The sequence below is a fragment of the Notothenia coriiceps genome, unplaced genomic scaffold, assembly GCF_000735185.1.
Source record: "Notothenia coriiceps isolate Sejong01 unplaced genomic scaffold, NC01 NC01_scaffold00037244, whole genome shotgun sequence".
Lineage (NCBI taxonomy): Eukaryota > Metazoa > Chordata > Actinopteri > Perciformes > Nototheniidae > Notothenia > Notothenia coriiceps.
This window is the reverse complement of record NW_011369945.1, coordinates 15,203,910-15,228,787: the sequence shown is the minus strand read 5'-3', so window position 1 is coordinate 15,228,787 and position 24,878 is coordinate 15,203,910. Positions and strand designations below refer to the sequence as shown.

General features: G+C 39.2%; 2 protein-coding genes across 2 annotated transcripts; both read right to left on the bottom strand.

The window, feature by feature from the left end:
* Positions 1–405: 405 nt before the first annotated feature.
* Positions 406–14,518, bottom strand: LOC104964819 (ethanolamine kinase 1-like). The gene is made up of 8 exons (XM_010793697.1): positions 14,229–14,518; positions 12,366–12,625; positions 11,799–11,939; positions 9,082–9,224; positions 4,809–4,892; positions 4,567–4,727; positions 3,311–3,384; positions 406–3,083 (listed from the first exon to the last, which is right to left on the bottom strand). Exons 1-8 carry the CDS (start codon positions 14,373–14,375, stop codon positions 3,011–3,013), a joined length of 1,083 nt encoding a protein of 360 aa, XP_010791999.1. The 5' UTR covers positions 14,376–14,518; the 3' UTR covers positions 406–3,010.
* A 1,808-nt stretch (positions 14,519–16,326) lies between these two features.
* On the bottom strand, positions 16,327–22,563 carry pyroxd1 (pyridine nucleotide-disulphide oxidoreductase domain 1). Its single transcript, XM_010793696.1, has 13 exons — positions 22,245–22,563; positions 22,052–22,132; positions 21,748–21,867; positions 21,245–21,373; positions 20,625–20,698; positions 20,345–20,541; positions 20,152–20,249; positions 19,894–19,996; positions 19,689–19,804; positions 18,752–18,874; positions 18,193–18,330; positions 17,625–17,714; positions 16,327–16,820 (listed from the first exon to the last, which is right to left on the bottom strand). Exons 1-13 carry the CDS (start codon positions 22,320–22,322, stop codon positions 16,662–16,664), a joined length of 1,506 nt encoding a protein of 501 aa, XP_010791998.1. The 5' UTR covers positions 22,323–22,563; the 3' UTR covers positions 16,327–16,661.
* Between the last annotated feature and the right edge of the window lie 2,315 nt (positions 22,564–24,878).

Here is a 24,878-nt window from a genome sequence, read left to right as displayed (position 1 = left end):
CATGCGCCATATGATAAATGTGAAGTCTTTGGCGATTAGACCCCGATCCTGGAATCGTATATATCCAAAGGGGTAAATGCAACCGTGAGCATATAGGAAACCCTCCCTCCCTGCGGTCTAGACACTGGTGATGATGATGAAGATCTGGATTTGATGAGGAGATGGGATGAAGAGGAGGTGTGATGAGGTCTTTGGATTAGCTCTCCTGGGGACTCTGATATGATGATTTTTATATATATATTAAAATAACATGGGGCCAACATGTTTTTAATGTTGCAGTGCAATTTTAAATAAAAGTATATGCTAATGCTAAAAAGAAAAATCCCACATATTTTATTTTATAAACTGATTAAGCAGCATCAAAGACAGACCCAACAGAGACATAAAATGAAAAAAAAACACGGATAAGGGTAAATAAACTTTATTTTCAAAGCATGTTTACAGTATTGAAAATGTCAGGTTTTTAATATCACCTCTTACCTGCAGGCAACTATTTACCTATTTACCTTAATGCAACTTTTAGAAAAAAAGAACTCGCTCTATGTACATTCATTCACATTTGATAACAAGCAAAGATAATATTACATGGGTTTACTGTACATATAAACATAAGATGAAGTGGCCAGAGGGCTTTCAGGACAGCCTTTTGGACAATGTTAAATAGTAGTGGAGGTTCATATTATTAGCACACTGAGATGACCTATGCATGATGGATGTTTCAGAAAGAGGGGAAAATAAGCCTTTAGGAAATATTTCAGCTGTTTGATTTTAGAAATGTAGAACGTTTGAATTATGTGACAGTCATCTTGGACACACGTTAATTTAAGCGTGTTAATGGTAAATGTGGTCTGACAGTGTTCTAACCAATGGAAAACTATCTTTCACAGACCACATTTTCCTCCAACACATATTAAACCAATAACTTGTCAAAACACTCCCTTCATGTAAATTCACCTGCATGAAAAACACAACACCAAATTAAAGACAGAAGAGAAGAGATAGGCCTTCAAACTTTTAAGTATAAAATAAGAGCTTTCACAGGCACACCGGCAGACTAGTGTGAACATGAGACTTGGACAATCCAGTCTTGTCAGTAATTGTCTCTTTACAGTGCTTTGCAAAGATGTAACAGCAGAGAGCAACTGGGCAAACATGCTATTTTTGAAATATTCAAAACACTTTTGGGAGTAAACAAGAAAATGTTTTTTGCCACATTGTTCAGGTTTGAATTGCGTCAGACTCACATTTTGTAATTCTTTTTTAAATATATATATATATTTGTCAAAGATTCATCTGCCATTGCATCAGCAAACATCCACATACTCAAAGACCTCTGCCTTAACAACAAGTATAAAAAGTGTATATATAACCGTTTCTAATTCTCTTTGTGCTACATTGAAAAAATGATACATTGTGCATTATGTACAAGCAAAAAACATATGTCAGCACTTTGGTGTCGGCTTGTTAAAGTAACCAAAAGTTGAACTTGTTTTTCAGATTTTTTTTTAAAAGACCTACTAAAGCTCATTTAAAAGAAAAAAAAACATGTAGGTGAAAGTAAATATCAAGAACAGCCGTTACTTTCTTTGTCCAACAGATGATGCTCTTCTCCCTCAGGTTGCACTAACAGCTGACTTTCATTTCATTGTTTTAAACTCAACACAGAAGTGTGTAACCAACATATTCTACTTTCTTTTTCGCCCAATTTCAACTTTTCAACATACCCTCAACATTGGACTCCATAAGACCATATCACACTAATCTTAATACATACTTGAATGAAGACTGGTCTACAAGTGTATAAAATGTCCTTGAAATTGGACAGGAGTGTTTTTTATTTTATTTTAAAGATGATTCCTTAAGTTCCCTGACACAGAGCAAACAATATAATGGTTTGGTCTTGTTTAGTACAGCACGTCGAAGTCAGAGGGAATACAGTCCCCAACACTGCTAACTTAACCAAATCCCTATCTAGAGTTATGAACATGGAATGTTCAAATTACAGTGAGATGCAAGCTCTTCCCGATTAGATTTCGCCAAGTGTCAAAACATGAAACGTACATAACAGTGGAAAACTCCCTCAAGTCAAAACCCTGCTCGAGTACAACTCAAGGAAGAGGTTAGACGTAAACACTATAGGCTCTCCTACAACTCAATGTTTCTACCTTCAGTCCAGAAAGTCAAAACACACCCTCACCAAACTTCACAGAAACAATGACAACACGGCTAGTCTGGCATACCACCCCATGCCCATAGTCTGCTGAGGAAAATAAGGGTAAAAACAAAAGTCACAAGACAGGCCACACGTTTTTTGTTTTTCAAATGATTTGGCTCATATCACATGGCATTAAGAGACATCACTGGCCGTTCCAAGTTGGCATTTCATTTTTTCCTTCATCTCGGTACTTCAGCAAACAAAGCAGGCTTTATGTTGCTTTCACTTTGTAATAAATTTGGTCGTTAGCAGGGCTGGCCCTCAAGCGTTTTTCCCATTGCTGCACATATGAGGAAGGTGTCTCCAGGCAAACCTGGCAAGGTTAGTGTTTGGGCCACCTGTCAGTCATGGAAGTGGTTACCAATGTTTTGAATAACGTGACATTCCACCTCTGTCTGGTGATTTGAGCTACAAGAATAGCTGCCTACAAGTAAATGATATATATATATCAAATTGATATCCCAATTTAAATTAGAATAATTTAACACATTTGGCCGTGTGGGCTTCACATTGTAGCAGTAGTCTTAAATCTGTACTTCACACGTGCCCACAAATGATGTGGGCTGCCGGTTAACAAAGGTGTGACAGCAGAGGATGGAAAAGCCTGTGTTCCATCCAATCTCTAGAGATAAGGACACGTGAAGGGGACTGTAGGCACCGAGCAGGACTGACTCTCAGTCTGGTTCTTCCCTACAAAGGACCCCCTCAGGGCGTTCTGCAGTCGACATGTGAAGCCCAGAGCAGGTAGGAAGGGAGGAAGAGCAGGAGGAGAAGAAGATGAGTGGGTGGGGGATTTTATTCGGGTAAGTTTAGCGAAGCCACCTCCAGTTTCATCTTGAAGTACTGGTTGAAGCGCAGGACTGCATATCTAGGACAAACAGAGAGAAGTGGCATCAGGGTAAGATAAAAAATGTACCCGACACGTTAGCTATGTGCACAAATATCAGACTGAGATGACACAAATTATATCAACTTGAATGCTTCACAGTTTGTTCTTACACATATGATATGATTAAAATAACTAGATCTGCTTGGCTAAACAAACTGGCTGCTGATAAGGAATGCATGAGGATTTATTTTAAGATGTAAACTTACCCCAAGAAATCAAAGTCGATGGTGGAGACCTTGGCCTGAATCAGTGCCCAGAGACCCCAGAAGAAATGAGATGCCTAGACACAGAGGAGAACGAGAAAGAGAGAAACAAAAGATAAGCATGTACTGTGAATGAAAACGTGTTTCTAATTACCCAATATGGCACACAGCCAGCAGAAGCCCTATGGCAACAACACCAAATAGCTGACACAGAAACACAAATGCTTCTCTTGCCCTTCCTCCACACTGCCCTCTTTCCCTCCTTACAGTAAACAAGGCAGAGTGAGGCTCAGGGGAGAACGCAGAGCCTTAGAAGGGTAACAAGTCATTAAGAGAGCCTCCCATATGCTGGCCAATCATCACAAACATCCATCTCTCATCAGCAGGTAGTGCAGGTGATCCCGCACCACACTGTAATTCCTGTTTGCTGACCCAACACCCCTGGCAGCAGGCCTCAGGGCGCTTACTGTGCTCCACAAGGGTTTGGTTTCAATTCTTTGACCATTTCCTTGACCATAATAATTATTAGCTAACTGTTTAAAGAGGCACTGCCAACCAGAGAGGCTTAGCTAAGAGGCAACATAACAAAATAGTTTAGGACTTAAAATAGCCTACAGTAGTTTTCCTCCGTAGTATCTCGTGATGTGATTTTGAGCCTCAGTTTATTTTTACTTCAAGCATGAAGCAGAGTATGGTGTCTAAAATATTATGTCGTTTTCAAATTTGAAAAAGTTGTATCAACTTATTGCAATATTCTTTAGGCAAACTTAACACTGTAAGAAACACATAATAATGACATGGTTTGTACGAAAACTGTCCACCAGTAGCAATTTCTAGGTTAATTTTGCAGAAAAATAACTTAATTCTTTTTTTTTTTAAAGTTGTGAATAAATTCAGAAACTTAAAAGATAACAATTCTTACATGAATGGATTTATTCAAACATTTTCCCCAGCCCCATATTATTTTTTTATAATATTTGTTTTAATTATTATTATGTTTATAAGATATCTTATTTTATTTAATATTTGTATTGCTCATTTGTTCTCCTTTTTTAAAATTATAATATTTTATTTCATTCTAAAATGCAACAACTATCACAGTCTTATTTCACACGGGATAAAAAAAAGTCCTTCTGATTCTGATACAGCCCCAACTTGAAAATCGAGACGTGACCTCAATGCTAGTCAGGTGCAGATGTGCTCTAGTGTAACCCTATACGGTTCTTAATATAATATTGCATGTTTAATACATTGCTTACCAGGGCAAATTTGTTGACTTGGACGTAAAGAGTGTCCACCTCTCTGTCGGTCACCACGCTGCCCTGGCCTTTATTCTCCTTAAAGGCCTCCAGGTAGGAGCGCAGCCACTCTAGCTGGAAGGCCCGCTGAGGGTAGTGACTATAATCCACCTCATTCAGACCTGCAACCCATAAACACGCAGGTTAAACACTCCGTAAACATTTTATACCTGCAACTTTTTCCTACATTATCCACAACTCACCAGCAAACTCGTTGAAATGGTTCCCAATGTCGTAGGCTTGGTAATTGTACCCAGCGTACTCGTAGTCAATGAACTTTACATGGCCTGGAGAGAGAAGCAGCGTTGTTTAGACAAGAGACACGGGAAGAAGACATCAAATGATTATGACGTGTTTTCCCTTTTATAACTCAGAATGTCAAGGGTTTTCATTTTACACTCTAACTTATTTCCTGTCCGATTGGCTAGTAGGCTAACGTCGGGCAAGGGGTAAGAGCTTGCATTTTGAGGAAAGGTAGACTGTACAGGAAATGAAAAAGACACATATACACTGAAGTATTTGACTAAATAACTTCCGACAAACTGATTCAAAACCATTCACAAGCTTATTGTAAAGTATCATTGGATAATGCAAAATTACATAATGATATGTAACGTGCACTATAATGCTGTTAAGGATGAGAACAATCATGCTGCTAAGATTAAAGCAAGTCAGAGTCAATCCATGTATTCAGAATAGGAGGTCTAAGTGTGGGACAGCATACCCAACAAGATATCTTCATGGAGGTTAAGCATTCAATCTCCAATGATATCTTAGTAAACAGATTAGATTTACTTCTAACCCACTTGTCACCTTTATTTTCTACAAAATAAGCAGCAAGCAAACATTAGCAGAGATGGAAATGTGCAAATACTGATGCAACACATGGCAGGCATACAAACAAACTAGAGTAAAAAAGGAGAACATTATTGTTGCTTTTTACCCATGCATAAAATGAAGGGGAGATAGCCAATGCTTATGTGTGTAAGACATGGGGGCATGAGTGCAAAGAAAGAAAAGGGAGATAGGCGGTAAAATAGAGGTTAAAGTGGTGTGTAGAAAAGTATTGTTAGCTGCCAAAGCAAATGTTAAGCAACACACTGTTTGATACACGCTTTCTTTTCATCTGTGTTGACTCACGACAGGCGATGAAGTCATCAATAACGAGAGCTCCTAAATATGCGCTAAACTCTGGAGCCGCACCCATTTAAAAGTTTTTTTTTACAGTCTTATAAAGTTTACGAGGGTCCCATACTTCTTGATGTCAACCCGCGGTCCACTTGAATGCTTCAAATTCTCGGATATTTTCAAGAAGTGTCGCTTCAAATATTTAGATCAAAATTTGGGGTCAAAGAATGTGTTGATTGCATTTGTAGGCTAGCAACTTAATGAGGTGTTGACGTTAACAAAGAGGGAAGTGGGGTTTTAAAAAAATGGTGGCGGTGGATCTCAAAATACAAACCCTTACTTTTAAAAAGCCCGGTTGTTACAGAGATATAAACAAATACTAAATATAACTTTAACCAACAATACATTTATTCCAATGTCTCCACTCTTGGTTTTTGGCTAATTACTTTGGCTTAACATATGGAATATTAAGTTTTGAGGTGGTGCTGGACTACAGAGAAAGACACTTTGAGGTGGGTTACCAGGTGGCGTGTAGGTCCTAGCGGGACACAACTGAACACCTCCGGGCAGTGGCTATAGCCCCCCCTGTGCAGCAGATGAAAAGGTTGGGGCAAACACATCTCTCACACATGCTCACTCTCACACGGACATATTCGTCTTTTTTTTTTATCCATTCTTGCTCCCACGCTCAGTGTCGAAAAATATCAGGCCCTGCTGCAACCCTCCCCCCCTTCATACATGCAAACCTCACTTCCCAGTTCTCACAACACACCCCTCCAATACTCCCTTCCCATTGGTCCACTGTGAACCCAACAGCGTGACACCTCTGCAGCTTCTGCAAATGACAGAATCTTTTTAGAGGCTTCCTTTCGGCCTCTTGGTAAAATGAGCGCAGATTTATTTTTCTATGCAAACAGAGTAAAGTGAGAGGGGCAGGGACACTAAAGCAGCCCGTGACACAGTAAAGAGAGACAAAAAGAGAGAAGGAAAGAAAAGAGCACTTGTTGAGAGTCTATTGGAACATTTTACCTTTTTTTTGGAAAACTGAGACATATTTTGGAGATTCCCCTACTTGTTTATGTTTCTATCAATAGAGGAAGTGGTGGACTTTTGGTGTCGCGCTTGGCAGACAAGACATTTCAACTACAGCTGAGAAGTGACAGGAAGCAGCCTGGTATCTATTCAGTCTTTTTTCGTGCCTACTCTGTTTTGAGAATGAGGATGTGAGTTTGCACAGTGTAGATGGTATAGAGCGCAGCAACAAATGCAGCAACTGGAATTAAAGTCATAGACTTCATTAGGGCGTTGGTAGGAGTGGTCTTTTCGCAGGCTTAATATATAATGTGATTAACTAGAGTGACCGTCATAAGGGAACATTCCTTTTGATTCTGGCTTGTAATCTTCATTATGTCTAAAACAATGACTTCAGCTGTCCTTATTGAAGCCTGAAACATGATTCAGCAAGTCTGCAAAGTATGTACAAAGGCACAGGCTTTAACATGTTGTGCGAGGAATACAACTAATGTGCAACACATTCGCAGCTCCCTGTGTTAGTTACAATTGGATTTCCAATCATTTAGGGAGATCTGGGTGTTGGCGCAAATCGAATGAAATCGGTATTAAAGTCAGCAATTACTTGATTTGCAAAACCACAATTCAAATCAGATTCTGCAGGCGTCCTAGAAAATATATTTTTCTGTGTGCTGAGGTCAAAGCATTTTTGCAGAAGCATGTTTCCGCTTCAAGGGATAAAGCTGATGATATTCTAAATAATAACAACAAAACCCATGAAAATACCAAAACCAACAAGGCTTTTTGTACGTCTTTTATTACTTTCCAACTGTCCCGGCCTGTCTGTGGCTCTCAATAACAACTCCACTCATCCCTCGTCAAGACAAATCTCTCAAAATGGGGTCACAAAAAAGGCTTAAGCATGAGTAAACAGTGGATCTATTGACTATTTAAGTATTGGATCAAAATAAACTGCATCAATCATGTCACCCAGTGAACTGGGGCTCACTGTTGCCGACAACAATGGGGCTGTTATCACGGAGGGATAAGCTATAGATAGGGTTTTGACTACACAGGCCATACATTAATATGTTAATCTGATCAATCCAATGTTGGTTTCGGTCTTTTTGACGGGATTTGTCGCTGATAAAAAATATAAAGAATATCGCCAGACACATTCTTCCGCTTATACGGTCTGCCCAGTGATCAATACTGATGCTATGGAGTGGAAATTGCGGAGTAAGGAGCAAGAAGTAGCTTGACACTTTAGGCATTTGGCTGGTGCTCAGAGTGACTCAAAGTGCAAACCTTAAAAAAAACATTAGTGTAATAACCAGCAATGTACGTAGCCTCTGTACTGTCAGAGGGAAAACTCGAGTAGCATTGGAGGGTAATAGGTAGTAACGTGGCTCCTACTGCTGCCATGAACTCATCCCGATTAGCCTGAGCAGAGGGCAGACTATGCGAGGGCCCTCAAAGCCGCCTGAGCGTGAGGTTTGTCTCTCTCCATTGCCTCCCCAGGGCAGGGCGGCGCAGGGCAGCCACAGCCTCGGCTGTCATTCCTATGGGAGAAAGGCTAGACACAAGGAGCTGTGAGAAGGGCCCCGCCCCTCGCCGCGAGCCGACGAGGGGGCTGACAACTCTCAAACCACCCCAACCCGCCTCCCACATGCATATAAAACCCGGTACTCTCGTCTTTTCCCCGCCTGCTAAAGCAAACTTGTACACGTTTCCCTGAGGGTGCTTGATCTTCATCCAAAAAAACATTTTCTAAAGCACCAAAAACTTGTGCTGTCAATACAACTTGGTATGTGGTATGATGTAATGGCATTGTTTGTTCAGGCTGATTACTGTTGTTCTAGGTTCAGCAAAGAAATAGAAAGACAGAATAGACAACAGTTTTTTCAAGTGGATACCAAATTATAAACTTTCCATTCTCCTTTAATTCAGAACAATGCTTTGGGATTTAATCAAAAAGGTATAGATGATTGTAATCCTAAATGTCAAGTTAAATAAGTAACAGATTGTTTGATTTAATGTGCTTTTTGTATTCGAAGCAGATAAACACACCCTCCAATCAACATACATATATTAGATTTCACCCATTTTAAAATCTCTCTAAAGTGAAACTAGATTTGAATAACAGGTTTGTCTCTTCTCACCGTTCTAATTCTACGCCGGCAGCCCTATGCAAATGCTGATAATGAGTCAGGCTAGGGTTGAGGAAGTGCAGTTAATGCAATCCTACCTGAGCGCAGAGACCAATGCAGTTCACACTACAACACAATTCAGTCACACAGTAACGTCTTTGACTACACTTGTGCAGTTAATACTCACCTTCCTCCGCATTATAGATTATGTTTTTGCAGAGAAGGTCGTTGTGGCAGAGAACTACGGGGGAGCCCAGCACAGACAAGCTCTGCTGGAGCCACACCAGCTCTTCTCGGAGGCACCGTGGGCTGGGCACCTCCATACTCAACCTGGGGGGGGGCACAGAGGAAGAGAGGAGAGTGTTAATAGAAGGAAGGGCGATTCCAATTCTGCACTTTAAAAAAATATTTCATTTAGGGGACTTTAATTCATAGTTTTGATCACTGCTTGTAAAAAGTAAACTTCACTTAGCACAGGCTGCTTTCCGACTCCCCCACAATAGAAGAATGGGTAGATAATATTTAATGACATATACACCACGGCCTACGATTGAATATATTTACTAAGTTATAGTCAGAATGGGTTTCTATTGTACAACAGACACTTTATAGAGTGAACAAACTACTGATGAATAGTTCTACTGCCAAGAGAAGCTTAGATCTTCTCAATTTAGTGTGACAACAGCTGTCTGATAGAAACCCAATTTTAGCAGATGGGGAACATTTCTCAAAAGTATGATATAAATAAAAAGGTGAATTGAAATCCTTCCAATGTTACTACTAGAACACAATATTTTGACTTAAATCCTCACTACAGCTTATCAGCGACTACATGTCCTGCCTAAAGAAGAATGTATTTCTAACATCAGTTTCACAATGTTTAACACTTTGCTCATGCAGTGTTAAATACTGGCAACTACTCACATCTATTTCCTTGTCAAATTCCATTTGTTTTATGCAAATAAGGGATTGCCTTTGTGATGCTAACATTTTGTTGTACCAGGATATGATCATGAGAAAGAGGCAGATGATAAACAAACAGTGTGTGACACAAAATAGAAAAGGGTAGGTTTCGATACTCGTGGTTAAGAGCCACATGCCGAGTTGTCTAAAACCTTTCCGTTGTTTTTGTTTCACATACATTGACTTTTCGGATGTTGTGGGTGTCCTGAGTCTTATTTTCATTTCATTTCATTTTTATTTGTCCCGCTCATGGTAAGCAAAACCAAATGTACAATAATTGCCAACATGACTACCAAAACACCATTGAGCGAAAAGGAGCAGGGAGAAGAAGACAATCTTATGTGACCTGCCCCTTTCTAAAAAAACTAAATAAATACAAATAGATGGTCTGCCCTTCATAATAAAAAAATGTTTCACAGCCAAACATAACAGTATCTTAGTATACTAAGAGAAACCCAAAAAAATACTTATTTCCCACTTGACGGTTAACGAAAAGAAACAAAACCCAAAAAAAAAAAAAAAAAAGTGCAACACCGGAGTCCTACTGGAGAAGAATTTGGGAACCTCCTCGGAAATGTACTGACTGCTAAGTCAGCGCTTGTTATGGATTTATTTTGAGTGCCAAAATATACAAAGGTTGTCGTTATTGCAAACACAAAGGTCAAACAAGGAAGACTCAATGGAGCCAAAGGGCCCCAAATAGTCTAAACTCAATTGGCCTGGATTGTTTTGTGTCAACACTAACGCCCGGAACAGAGGTCATAAACATTTTTGGATAAAGGTATAATTACAAGGTTTGTCTATTTGCATGATGCCAGACGAAAGCAGGCTGCTACTTGTTGACGCATCATGCTTATTGACATTCGCCCTGTTGTGTTAACTCTCCTTCCAGGAATCCTAAAACTTGAATTCCCACCTGCCGAGAGCATGAAAGGAATTCCACAAACGTACTCAGACGTGCTGGATATCTACCCCTGATAACGGAAACTCTTGGGCTGCGTCACTGCCCAAGCTAATAAAAGAGGACACAGATGCACGTGGAGATAACAGAAATATTCAACAGGCCAGCCATGAGCTTTTAACTAGTCATAATCTGTTCAACAATCTCATTTATTTTGAATCCAAATGTATATTTGAATCGCGAAACTACTTTTGAAAGAGTTGTTCTTCCTTTCTTTGTTTTTATATCTCTATGTTTAATTGCTGCGACTCAAAGGTTATTTATCTATCTCTAGCGAATTAAAAAAACCTGCAGATAAATGTTCAGGGAGTCATGAACTGTACAAATTGTTCTATACATTTCGCAACGGAAAACACGCACATACTTTCTGTGCCTACCAGAGAGGAAATAACTTACCAGCTGACTGTGGTATTCATAATAATTTAAATGGGGAAAAACAAAAAACAATGGCTGTGGATTTACAAGCTGTTGTTATGACGCATACGTTAAAACAAAGCAGTGATTGCCGCCCATTTTCCCACCACTCCCACTTCATTTCAGAAGGCCATGACGTTGTGAAAATATATATTTGTATTGGAATAATCAGAGGAGAAGAAGAATATATGTCTTAGGGGTTTGTGTCATCTCTCTAAAATCTGGATTTTTGGACACTGAGGTGACAGATGCTCACAGATGGCCCTACTAATGCAAACACTATGCATTACTTTGATGTTAGCAAATCGTGTTCATTTTAATAGTGTAATCTCTGAACTTCCATCTGAGTATTCTGTACGTTTTTTACCTTTACACCATTTTCTTTTAAACAGTTTTATTTTTGCTCCTTTTCTTACATCGTATTTCCTCATACTGTGTTTATGTTTAGACCAAAGGAAATGTCTGGTATGTGATGCCTACTCGGCAATAAACAGTTTTTTGATTCGGAAGTATGTAAGGACCTTTGAGGCAGGTTTAGCGAGCAAAATATGTTTACGTGGCCTCACCTGGCGTTCTTCTCAGGGTCCTTGAGGTATTTGGGGATGAGAGCGAAGTACTTGCCCATCTTCACCCACAGGTCGGACTGGGGCACCCAGCCGTTGTGGGCGTGGATGACATGGTACTTAGCAAGCTGCTTGGCAATGAGGCTGCAAGATAGAAAAGAAAGGAAACATTTGCATTTGAAGTAGAGCATCAGCAGAAAAAGTTGACTAAATTCTACCAAAAATTCACATTTTAAGAAAGTTCACTATATATCTACCACATCTCCACATGTCGCCTTGCTAGTTGTGCAATGTCAGTTTTCTAAAATGGTTTTATATTTATGAATATAAAAGTTGTCATTTGTACCAATTCTTGAAAGATTTCTCTTTAGCTGGGCCTACATTTTCAAAGGCACTTTAAGGCAATGACTGACAGCTGTTTACATCTTGTGAGGGTGGGGTTGTTAGTGTTAGTGTAACTGTTAAGCCTACACGACTTGTCATCCGATTTAGGTGACGATCGGGTGGCTTTGTTGGAAGAAAAAAAAAACCTGACCCTTGCTGCATGACAAAGTAATATTTAGTTTTTACCTGAACACAGGCGGGCTGCGTATGTGCTCAGGTTCCAGGGCAGTTCCTTGCAAAAATTCATAACAAAGGCCATTGTTGAAGGTGCAGTATAGGTGTGGGGCACAGCGGTTTGCATGTAGTACTCTGAAACTTTTCACTTCATTTTCCCGGTCAACCAACAATTCTGTTTTGTTGCCATATATACGGACCAGAACCACATCCTGCATGAATGCACCAATGTAGCAGCCCAGCAGCTTGTTGGTGATCCCATCTGTGAAAAACTGCAGAGAAAGAAAGGGGAAAAGCAGAGAACAGGTTAATCAGGGGTAAAACAAATCATTGTTTGTCCTATGGTTCAACTACTAGATAGACGCCTACAGTTGAACAACAGTAGGACCATCCTCCGCATTTTACTATTTAAGTACTGTGCATAAAAACCTACATTGTTTTGACTATTACGTAATTACTGAGGGGAGTCGGTATCTGGCAAGCCACACTAAAGCAAAGAGGAATTAATGTAGCAATAGAGAAGGCTCGTCTGAGTTGATTTAAGCTGGACTGTCTGCCATGATTCTGGGAACATTTTTGGGGAGCGGTGGAGGGGGGCTAACATACCAGCCCTAATTGTTCGCTGTATAAGGGAGTGACTGAGAAAAACAGGACGGTGAGGAATTTTATTTTTCATGTGAAGCTATGGCAGGCATTTGCTGAGTTTCCACTTCTCCCCCCATTGATGAATATAGGCAAGCATGTGACCAGCGTGTTTACCAAGTGGAGCCACACACCCTCTCTCTCTTAGTGTAAGGGAAATATGTCTGGGTGTTTGCCCAGGCTGTAATGTTTCACGCTTCGCCTAAAACATTTTAATGTTAAGGTCGTAATGTTCCATTTTCTGTTGCCTCACTTAAAAATGTTTGACTTTGGAAGACCAAATAGGACACTTGCAGGATTACATTAAGTAGTCAGGTGTCAAGTCCTATTTGTCAACAATGTTTCTTCTAGAAGTTTACAGGAATAGTCAATGTACACTTCGTCAGCCCTCTAACCAATCTCATAAACTCCAGAAAGTGTCTACAGCTCACAGAATGATGATAATTGTGGGCTATTAAGATGACAGACACACCTCTACTCTAACTACACAAATACCTGCATGTTAATGGCCTTTGGGACTTGTTTAATTCGATATTTTAGTTCATGTATAACACCCAGCTCAACCTGTATGCCAATTTTTCAAACTGCGTCAAAGGCGGTGTGATGCTCCCGTAGTCTGGTCATATCCTCAAGTGTTAGGAATGCTATTGCAAAAAAGGGGGGGGGTGACTGCAGTAATATACCATGGAAATGGTTTACAATGTGGATGTCAACGGCTATTTGATATTAACATTAGCATATGGTGTCATCATTAAAGTTGGTGTGGTGTGTCATAGGAATATATTAGTATAAACTACCTTCAGGTTGTCATATGGGACTAGGTTGCTAGCTAAAATCACTTCTTTTTTTGATACCACAACAATTGGAATTGAAGATAAAATAAGATGGACCTTTATTAATCCTCGTAGGGAAATTCAGTTAAACTCTGATCCTCTGTACATAGATACATATATGCACGGTTAGATACATTACATTACATACATATACACAATATATTATAAATGTAAAAAGCTCATGCTTCTTTGTAAAAGCTTGGTTTAAATGTTCAATCTCCCTCTAGTAAATATACCCAGGATATTCAAGTGTCTAAAAAAATCGCTCGGATGTTAGCAGGCCAAACTACCATGACCTAAATCATGTCAAACTTAGCGCGTATTTACAAGCTGAAGGAAATGTCATACTAACCAGACTTACGGTGCAGTAAAATGATACAATACAATAAATAATCGGCACCTTGAGTTTGACCTCGGATGGCTTCCAACTCGGTCTCAGCTCCTTGATCAGCTTCAGAGCTCCGGATCTGTAGTCGCTTTCGTCAACTGTCACATCTATTTTGGGCACAGCGGGAGCCTCGTCGGGTACGTGAATGTAGCTTGCCATTGCTTATCTTTATTTCTTGAAATATCTTAAACTCTGACGATAACCGTACGGTACGCTGCAGCCAAATGCTGAATGTATGAAAATATCTGACGAAGGCTGGGTATATATTGCTGTAGTCGTCGGTGTGTGCGGCAACGCCTCTCAAAAAATCCCACCCACAAGAGAAAAAATGCTCTCGCAATGCATGCCGGTAGTCGAATGACTCACTGGAAGCGCGTGATCAATGCGTCAGCGGGCACCGTCGGCGGAGCTTAGTTATTCAAAGCATGTAAAGATGCAACGTTATGCTTTTGCAATGATAAACACACATGACAAACAAAATGAATCCACTGAGAAGACACACACGATAATGAATTGAACATATAACTCGAAATTCTTCTCAGTTATTATTCCATTCGCAATACGTTGGTGGATATACACGAGCATTCACTGCAAACGCACTACGCTACTGACGTCACATCCGTAATATACTTAAATTAGATGAGCTTTTTGTCACGAACGAAATATTTCAAATGTTAAACATAGAGGATAGATACATCTTAGCTCACATTAATTCGGTTTGATAGTCTCATACACACACACAATTGAGGTTTTAGCGGTAAAGGAAAAAGCTAAGGTTTTCTGTGAACGCAATTCATTTATGTTCCTATTAGTGGTTGTGGGCCTAAGGATTCTGCTGAGTTAAAGCCGTCTATGGTTAAAGCTCTACCCTTACCCAATTGTTTTATTCCTCATTGCATTGCACATTAAGATAACTAATAATTCATTGATTTATAGTTATGGTCTGAATGACAGAGGATAAGAACATGTTATCTATCAAAGACAATCCAAGCTGTTTCTTTCTGTGGGCTCATCGTGCCATTGTATCTGGTCTATGATATCTTTAATTCCACATTATTCATTAAAAGAATGTAGAGTTACTGCATGCCATGTATAATTCAAACCAATAATCTTTGCAACAAGGATTCAGGTCAATTTCAACTTGCAAAAACATATATGCAACCCTAACTAGGTTTATAAAAAGTACACTAGAGGAAACACCCCCAAAGATTACCCATGGCCGAGCCCCTCTAAATATATAAATCTAAATATACTTCATAACAATGCTGGTGTATTTCCATCTTGACCATTAGCCAGTTCAGCCGTGTAATATCTGTTTCACGCTGGCACGCAATCCATGCCAGGTCTGACGAGTTGCTTGGTAACACACTGTGTAAAACATTACAAGGGATTTCATTGCACGAATGGTCCATCCTCCATATCCATCAGGGATTTTAATTTGATCTTGATACATGTGCCACCATGGGGCAGCGTTGACTCTTGTAAACAATGCCTGTTCTCCACCCACACAGGTTCACACTTCCAGGTGGGAGGTGTGTAGGGTGTTGTCCTACCTTTAGTGTCTCTTTAGTAAAGGGGTATTTTTATTCATGTTTACTGCCTTTCTTTACTTTCTTTTGGATACTTTTGCAAAGGTTCTAAATAAGGGAGCATGTCCCCATATACTCCTAATTACTATTAGGCCTCGTAGGTTACATAATGCTCAGCTAGTAAAAACACAAGGTTGCCATAACAACCTTTATCAGCCAATAGAAGCAGCTAAATTATTGTGGGCAGGTGCATGCCGGTGAATCACTGACCCAAAAAACAAACATCTATAAATGCAAATCTACAGGCAAACCAAAAAGTAGAAATGCGTGTTTAACCTGTTTTAGTCATTTAAATTCTCATTGTGGAGATGACTCTTTTCACTTTTCGTCTATCGTTTCTTGTCCCTTTAAAAGGGGATTTTCGAATAGCAACATCTCCAAGAGCAGCATATCCGAGGAACAATAGACCGCATTATGTGCGCCTGATAATGTATTTTGTTACAATGGTTGCTGAGGCACAGGAGGAGCCGTAGTTGAGGTTGATATTTGATCAAGAGTCACTTAGACAACATAGCAACAAAAACATTATCTTTATTCAATGCCATATTTTCCTGAACGTATCACTTTCTTTGTGGATTAAATGTCTAATTCCTGCCACAAGTGATGGATTTGCATTCATGCTACGAATAAATGAAAACTCAAGTTCTAATTGAGTACTCTTTGTTTTGAAAATAATTTATTTTAAAGCAAAATAATTCTTACATTTACAAGGGTCTTAATAAAATTAAGATCATTGCTACTTCATCAGAAAATTACTTCCCTCTGCAATACAAAAAAAGAAACTGACTAAATCTGACATGATAGAATGCATTTTGCCTTCGCAAGTCTTTCGAAATTATTTTCTTTCCTCTCATGCCTAATCAAAGTAGTCCTCTATATCAATGTTAGGGTTCAGCAGCTCCTCTCCATAGGGGGTCAGATCCATCTCGTTGAGGATCAGGTTTTCAAAGGTCTCCTCCAGGTCTGTTTCCCCGATTAGCACGGCTCCCACCATCCGACCTCCACTGAGAACGACCTGGAACAGGAATACAGCGGTAAATTGTGTTAAAATGAAATCACAAATGTTGATTTTTCCAATAGTGGGTGAAATCAGTTTGATGGCATGAGAAAATACATCTACAGTATATCTACAATTTGGAAAGAACAGCTGATCCTGTTTTGCCTCTGGCTCAATAGCAGCATTAGACCATATCCACAGAAAAACAGTGGTTTCTTTCACACAGCGACAATCACTAAAACGGAAAATGTTCCTTTTGGCATTTGGTGCCACAGGAATGTCTAACAGCATCCAAAAAGCATGTGATTCCATAATGGCGTAACACATCAGCTGTAGGTCTGATGACGATACGACTTTGGAAGCAAGGGCCTTTATTTTGAGGGTTTCTGTGTGGCATGCTGGTATACAATTTAAGGACTTGTTCTTTTTTGTGGCAGTCATTATTTACAGTCCGTTCAGCAATTCAAGAGACAAGAATGGAGTGGATTGTTTCACAAGTAGCGAGTTTACAAGCTAACACTAATATAACAAAATAAGCTAAATCATCGGCAGACAATATCTAATGGGTTGTGAGATTGAATGTTGGAAAATGGCTTTGTCTACATTTACCCATCCTATTCTACTTTTGAAAGTATTATTGACAAATCAGCAATTCAAATGGCCCACAAAAAGAAACAAGAATAATGCAAATAACACAAATAAATTCTGGAATCTGCATTCATATGTTAACTTTTGTTCACAGAGATAACTGCTTACATTTCAGGCATGTATGTACATTAACACACAATAGAAAAAGTGTACTGTTTTTCTCTTAAGTATCACCTTGACATACTCCAGGCCTTTGGTACAGCGGACCAGCAGCTCATGGTCAGACCCCAGCCCCTGTCCATTAAACTTCCCCAGCAGGACCACCTGTGAATGACCAGCAGAGAGGAAGTTGTTTAAATGCACAGTGGGAATGAGCCTAGAGGTAGGAACAAGAGAAAACAGAGGCTAATATTCAGACTGAAGGCAAAAGTCAGCCAAATCAGATATAACCCTTTCAACTCTGATTCAGGCCACTTTGTAGGTGTTTTTTTTTTACACATTACCTTAAAAATAAAACGAAATGCTATCTTTAAAGGCGTACATGTGTTCTTCTGTACAGTAAGACAATGTAGTGCATGTGAGTGGCATTCTTTGGAGTGACCAGTTCACAATGTAATCTGATATTGGCCACATTGGAAAGAAAAATATGTTAAAAAGCCAAACTATATCTGAATTGAGCACTAAGACTTTTGAAGGGACCTTGAACCACCTTAAAAGTAATGGTTATAATTTGTAGGGTAGATGATTAACATTGAGTCATTATTTCAACACATGCACTCCCCTGCAGTGGAAAGTCACCTACCTTGTAGTTGAAGAATTTGGTAATGTGTGAGAAGAGTTCGAAGCAGAAGTCCAGTTCTATTGGTTCTGACAGGACTTGTGCCGCCATGCAGCGCCCGGCGTACCAGCCCATCTGACGGGCCTGCGTCCACAAACGCATCTGCACACAGCACAGAAACAACTCTTTCAAATGTTTAGGTGAAATTATAACACTCTTTTTCAACTTTTCAGCCGTTTCAAGACTTATCTAACGCCTTGGTGAAACATAGTTATATTTAGCTCTCCTGCCAATGCCATGGGAACTGAAACCTACACTGACGAGATTCAGGACAAACTGCCAGGTGCAGTGTAGTGGTGCTGAATGCAACCATTTATGTCTGGCCCTATTTTCCCATTGCTCATTTTAATTTGTAGAGCTATATACTTTTTGAATGAACAGAACTGAATCAAATAACATTGGTTTGTATCGAATTTTGAGCAGTATGGGAAAACTGATGATACTTGAAATATATCAGAATCCTTTTCAGATGGCATCTTTACAACTAGTATCGGCTGAACTGGCTAATGACTTGATCGTTTACCTGCTGCCACATCGGGCTGTGTTCCCAGCATGCAGTGCACACGTCTCCTGCAGCATACACGTCTGGCTCTGATGTCATCATGTGATCATCTACCTGCAGGCCCCCATCCTCTGCCAGAGCAAACTAAAAAAGGTAAAACCGAAAAGAAGAAAAAAGAGTAATTCATACCAAATATATGACTAATACTTTATAATGAGAAAAAGGAGACACAAAGCAATATGCAAAGTATTTGATGTAAAACATATATTCATTTTGATAAGGTGGCTGTACATAGGGAAAGCCTTTCATTGGGAACTCAAGCTTATAGGGACAATTCACCCAAAAATCTACAATTGTGTTCCTTTTACCTTTAGTGGTATCAATCTATCTGGATTGGCATTCAGCTTTTGGAGCCGGAAGCACCAAAAATACATTAAAGAAATGTAACAGCTTTGTCTCTTTCAAGAAATAATGATCAGACAGCGAGAATAACACTTGGCAACCCTCATCAAAACAATATAGAGTGTTAAATTGCGCTGCAGTTAAAAAAATATATATTTGTATTTATATTTTGGGGTGAAATCCCTTTAAAACAAGAGTGATAAAAGAAAACCTGTCCTTTGTTGACACCTAGAGATCTTAACACCCAACTGCTTCACTTAACATCCAATATGGTGTACTAAAAGATGCAGACTTGTAGTGTTAGCCAAAATAAAAGGCTAATTCTTTCTAATTTCTCTTTCATAACTAGCCTACCCTTGCAATTATTTTCAAGACATGGTCCTGTTCACAATGGCAGAGCTAATACTCTTTTAACAAAATTGTTGCCATTTGTTGTGCTTTAGTTACTAGCTGTACAGTTATGTGACCATATAATGGTAAGAAACAGAAGGATTTACTTGAATCTGAGAACCTTCAAAGCAAATCGTATTTATTTGTCATATATGAGTTTACTTACATTGTTGCCATGGAGAAATGGCTCAGTGTTTGGCACGACACCAGTGGCGCTGACAACAAAATCACAGCCAAACGTTTTACCGTTGGTCAGTTTGATGTAAACTGGCCAGGATCCTACTGAGAGGAGAGAAAAGGTTGAAAAGTGACACATAAAAGGGAAGGATGAGTCAGAGTTCAGATGGAGCAGCAGCATGTCTGGTTCTCACCATTCTCATGTCCGAGTGTTTGCGGAGGGGAATTGAGCAGTTCCTCAGAGGTGAAGATCTTTTCCACCTCACACTGATATTCCAGTGAAACTCTGCGGGTCCCCTGAACACACCGGCAGGGAAAGGAGGTGGAGGAGAAAAGGAGGAAGGTATCACAAAGCAGAAGGACATATCTACACGTATAGACCTCCCAAGCTGATCCATGCTTTAGGAATCCCACAGAGGCTCTCAATATCAAAGATAAACACACTATCTCACCTGCTCTGAACCTTGAAGAACTATCCCTTCATGCCAGTCTGGGCCGAGGGCACTGCCAGCCTCTGTAGAACTAGAACCTTGCCTTCGCGCATTTCTATCTGAAAACACACATTAAATGTTTATGTCGGTCGGAAAGATTCTACGAAAAGAGAAGAAGAGAAATCCACATGTAGGGAATAAACCTAAGATAGACCTGCTGTGAAGGTGTGAGATCCTCCAGGCGCTGGTTCCTCTGTGGTGTAGCGAGGTCTCTTACAGGGAGCGTCTTTTTCTGGTTTGTCAGCCTCCAGAGATGGGATGAGGAACTGTGCGGCCCCCGCGTCAAAGAAGGTGTTCCCTATGGCCTTGTCCTTTACTGCCCAGATCACCTCACAACCCTCCACTTCATACCTGTGCAGAACATGTACTCTCATTCAGGAGAAACGTACACATTGGTTTTTTTGTTTTCAGTATTTCGATCATACTTCACTTACACTAATTCCAGTGCAATCCCTCCATTGCCAACAACAACGATTCTCTTTGCCTTGGATAACCGCTTCTGTAACTCCTGAAACAAATAAACAGCGAAAACTGTTAAGCATCACGTTTTTTGCTGTTGTTATGTAACTTCTGACTTGTGTTTTCATCTTACTGCATTCAATTGCTGAGATTAATATAATTTAATTTAATCAGGCAGTATGATCGGTCTTCACCACTGAGGACAAAAACATTCACAAGAACACCAAAACAGAAACAACACAACTAATACAATAAGTAAAAAGACATTTAAAACAACTACATGAATCATTAAACACACCAGATAATAAGCGTGTATTATTACATTGTACAACTGTATGCAGGTTTTTATTGCCCTCATTTTTGAAAACTGACAACAATAAAGACAGCAGCAGTTGTTGAAATGTTACTGGATGAACCTTTGTAAACAGTGTTCTAGAAATGACTGTTTCATAGCAGAAACATCACAGAAATAAGAAAATGGCAAATCTTTTCTTTGTTCAATTTCAAACTGCTTCTTGCTTTTGTAAGAACTTCCTTATTAGTTCAGACCTGCATGTCGATAAAAATAGAAGCATCCAGAGTGATGGGGTTGTACCTGGGCGCTGTCTGTGTCCCGTATCCCCAGGACGTAAGGGTTTTCCTGGGTTAGGAGCTTAGGTCTTCCCCCGCCGCAGATACACAGCTTCTCATAACCAAAAACCCGGCCATCTGTAGTTTCCAAAGACTGAGAATAGAAAGAAGAAAGGGAAATAGTGAATCGTTCTCACATCCAGCTTAGCTATTAATTTCTCCTTTTGAAAAGTAATGTTTCTTTTCAAAAACTAGTTGGATTAGATCACATGCTGTAACCTCATGTCCACAAGGTGGCGATAGTAGACAGATAATAGTAAATACACCTTATGTTGAGATGTGGTGCAAGAAATAACTGTCTGAATTGTATTGTTATTACATTTTAATAAGTAAACAACTAATCTGGAATAACAGCATGTGTGGCTTAAGTTACAGTTACATAGACATATTGTTCTTGTTATCTAATAAAGCAAATCCAACCAGATACAACGTCTTATTACCATTACAAACTCCAAAACAGCTACTTACATGTGACCGTGTGTGAAGGGATTTGACAGCAGAGTGGATGACAGTCAAGTTGGGAAACTTCTCCTCCAAAACACTGGATGGTTGCTCCTCAACATCAAACTCTTCCAGTGTCTTGGAAACCTTTGCCAAGCCAAAAGAAAGGGTGCAAGATAAGGCGAATGGCCTTTGATTGACATTTTCTTTATATTATTTTCTGGTGATGCATTCATTGGCTGGGACACCAAGGAAGCAACCATGTCAGCTGTTAGTGTACATAAACAATATGTGTTGTAAAGGTCGTCATCATCATCATCATCATCCTGACCTGTCTGTAGTTTGTCACGGTCTTGATATGGGGGCTTGCTGTGATCAGAGCAACGTCAGCTGACGGAATCTGTGATGACAGCTGTCGATGAAAATTAAGTTTAATGTTAAGTAGCTACATTGAATGCATTAAAGTAATAAAGCCTATGGTTAATATATTTATTTTGTAGACACCTACACAAATTCATATTCACCTGCTCAACACATGTGACACCCGCAATGCCGCCTCCTACAATTATAAACCTAAATGTTTTCTCTTTTCTATTGGCCATTCTTTAAGGTAATGGCTAAGCTAACGCTAACTAGCTAACACTAGCTCCTTTTGCATTTGATGTCTAAATGGTTGCTATATTAGATTTCTCTCTGCATGGAGACATTGGTAAACATTTAAAAAACCTATTGGCAATTGGCTATAGTGCTAAAATGCTCTTAGTAAATTGTTGTGATAGTTAGCTGACCACATTCTTCTTTTGCACATGCCAACCAGAGCACTGAAGAAACGTAACTTCCTTGTTTACAATTAACTACGGCAAGCAGCAGGAAACGTTTTCAAACGCAAGTCTTGCAGTACACTTGACTGAAGGCACCAGATTAAATACCAGATGTAAAATGTAAATCCATGAAGCATGTTCAGTTTAAGGATCCAGATGTCCCATGTAATTATTTGTTAACACTAACAGAATTAAGTATTTTGCTGTGATTAACAGTATTCCACATATCTGCAGTGTAAAATCACAGACAAGTATTACCTGTTTTACCCCTACCTTTAATTATCATGTCCCGATTGTCTTGTTTATAAAATCATACATTTATATTGGTCAAAAAATAATTAAAGTATGGGCCACCTTTAAAAAAAGAAAACAGCAATTAAACAGCGTTCACTTCCTCTCATAAACAAGGCATCAAGGGAAAATATAAAGTCAATTTGCTTGTAGGTGATTGGAACACAAGTGTACAGTAACAAAGAATGATGTACTAATACTTAATGCATAATTTAATATGTCGCTGTACAGTGTTTATTTGCATCTAGGAGAGGAAAGTGTGAGTGCATATGTGAGAGTAACATTTGACAATAACAGCATATTATGTCATTGCTAACATAAGAACATATATGTTGGTGTCGAGTTCTAGTCTATGCATTAAAGGACCTGTATATCAATTAAGTGGGAGCAGGTTACAGTCCTTTGTTATGTTTATATTTGGATCTCCATTGTATCTTTAATGTCAGAGATTAATGTGGTTGCAAATCATATCTAAAATTCCAACAAAACATTCATCCTCCGTCATTACTGCAGTGATAAACAACTCACCACCGGATAACAGTTGAAGCACAGTGCCATTTGTGGTTTTACATGAAGTAAGTGACAGATCTTGACACGATCCCCATTCTCTGCAGGGCGTTTGGGCGATAATGGCTCCATTGTTTTTGGATTCATCAGCAAAAGCCGGCACTTGTTCTATTTTTGAAAAACCTTTTATGCCGTTGTTCACCATCCATGGGAGTATTTATGTCAGTGTCTGAGATGATTAGGTCACTGGTAATCAAACACGGGTTAATGCTGTGCGTCATACCTACCCTCTTGATTTTCATTAGGTTACCCTGAATAACCTCTACAGAGCACATGACTACATTGGATACAGCACTGTGATCACAGATATAAAGGAATTTGGGTAATGGTGTTTGCTCATACATTAAGAACACTGTATTTCATTTATGCAACATATTTTTTATTTTGTCATTGATAGAAATTGCTCTTTTTTTTCTGGATTAATTTCAATAGACTTTGGGGGTGCTTCTGAATTAAATGAAGCCACTTTTTCTCTATTCCAAAATGCAACGGATTACTTTACACTATCACCAGGAGTTAAATAGCAATGTGTGAAGGGGAGCCCGGGAAATTGGGGTTAATAGGCTCCATTATTGATCGCATTATAGGATCACAGCTAATTAACCTGACTATATTTCTCTACTTGGACTGTAAATGCTAAAGGTTTTTATTAAAAAGTACAAATACATACTAACATGTTTCACATCTTGACTAAATAAATAATAAATTCATTGAAAAAGCTGCTGTCAAAATTAACACTTGTCACAATACATTCACATTATAGCCTATCCACTATAAAGGATTATTTAAACACACCTTTGCAGAATGCAACAATAATTCACAGGATAAAAGAAACAACAACATTTAAACAACAAAGAAGTATCACTGATCGAAATCATAAGCTATGACTTGTAACTCCATCTGAACAACATGTGTTCTCTCTCCCCTCAATCAATCTTATTTAGGGTTTTAGCAGGTTATTCACCAAAATATAAAAGTCGTTTAGAGTAATATTTCATGAGAAGAAAGTGGTGTTTGTAAAATTAACTCAGAGCAATAGCTGACAGGATAGCTTTTTGGTTGGCCTTAAAGCAATAGCTAGAATTTTGCCCATTTATTTTCTTGTCTTTTCATTCTTCTGCCAGCAACTGTTAGCTTAGCTTAGCATACAGAATGGAGTCTGCAAACAGCCAGCCTTGCTCTGTCCAAAGGGATCAAAATCTACCAATAAACACATGGAAATAACTCATTTAATTCATACATTGTGTTATATGTGTGTAGGCTAATCTTTACGCAACCTTGAGTCTGAAAAATACAATTTGCTGTTTTAGGACAGGTTTGAGTGTGCTGAAACACCAGTAACGTACTAGCTAGCTGTTTTAACTCTTTAATCAGTCCTTATCATTAAAAATCTCACTTAATTAACACACCATATGATACGTGTCTAATCTGTGCATAAACTGAAGTGATAAATTACAATTTGCTGGGCACTAATGGCTC

Excerpts from the sequence above, each read along its gene's own strand:
- LOC104964819 (XM_010793697.1), bottom strand. The coding sequence starts at position 14,375 with ATGGCAAGCTACATTCACGTACCCGACGAGGCTCCCGCTGTGCCCAAA. Across the intron at positions 11,940-12,365 it reads CGCAGCCCGCCTGTGTTCAG|CCTCATTGCCAAGCAGCTTG; the intron begins GTAAAAACTAAA and ends TCTATCTTGCAG. Across the intron at positions 9,225-11,798 it reads GACCCTGAGAAGAACGCCAG|GTTGAGTATGGAGGTGCCCA; the intron begins GTGAGGCCACGT and ends GCCCCCCCCCAG.
- pyroxd1 (XM_010793696.1), bottom strand. The coding sequence starts at position 22,322 with ATGGCCAATAGAAAAGAGAAAACATTTAGGTTTATAATTGTAGGAGGC. Across the intron at positions 21,374-21,747 it reads CCCTTCACACACGGTCACAT|TCTTTGGAAACTACAGATGG; the intron begins GTAAGTAGCTGT and ends TTCTATTCTCAG. Across the intron at positions 18,331-18,751 it reads ACAGCCCGATGTGGCAGCAG|ATGCGTTTGTGGACGCAGGC; the intron begins GTAAACGATCAA and ends TGCTGTGTGCAG.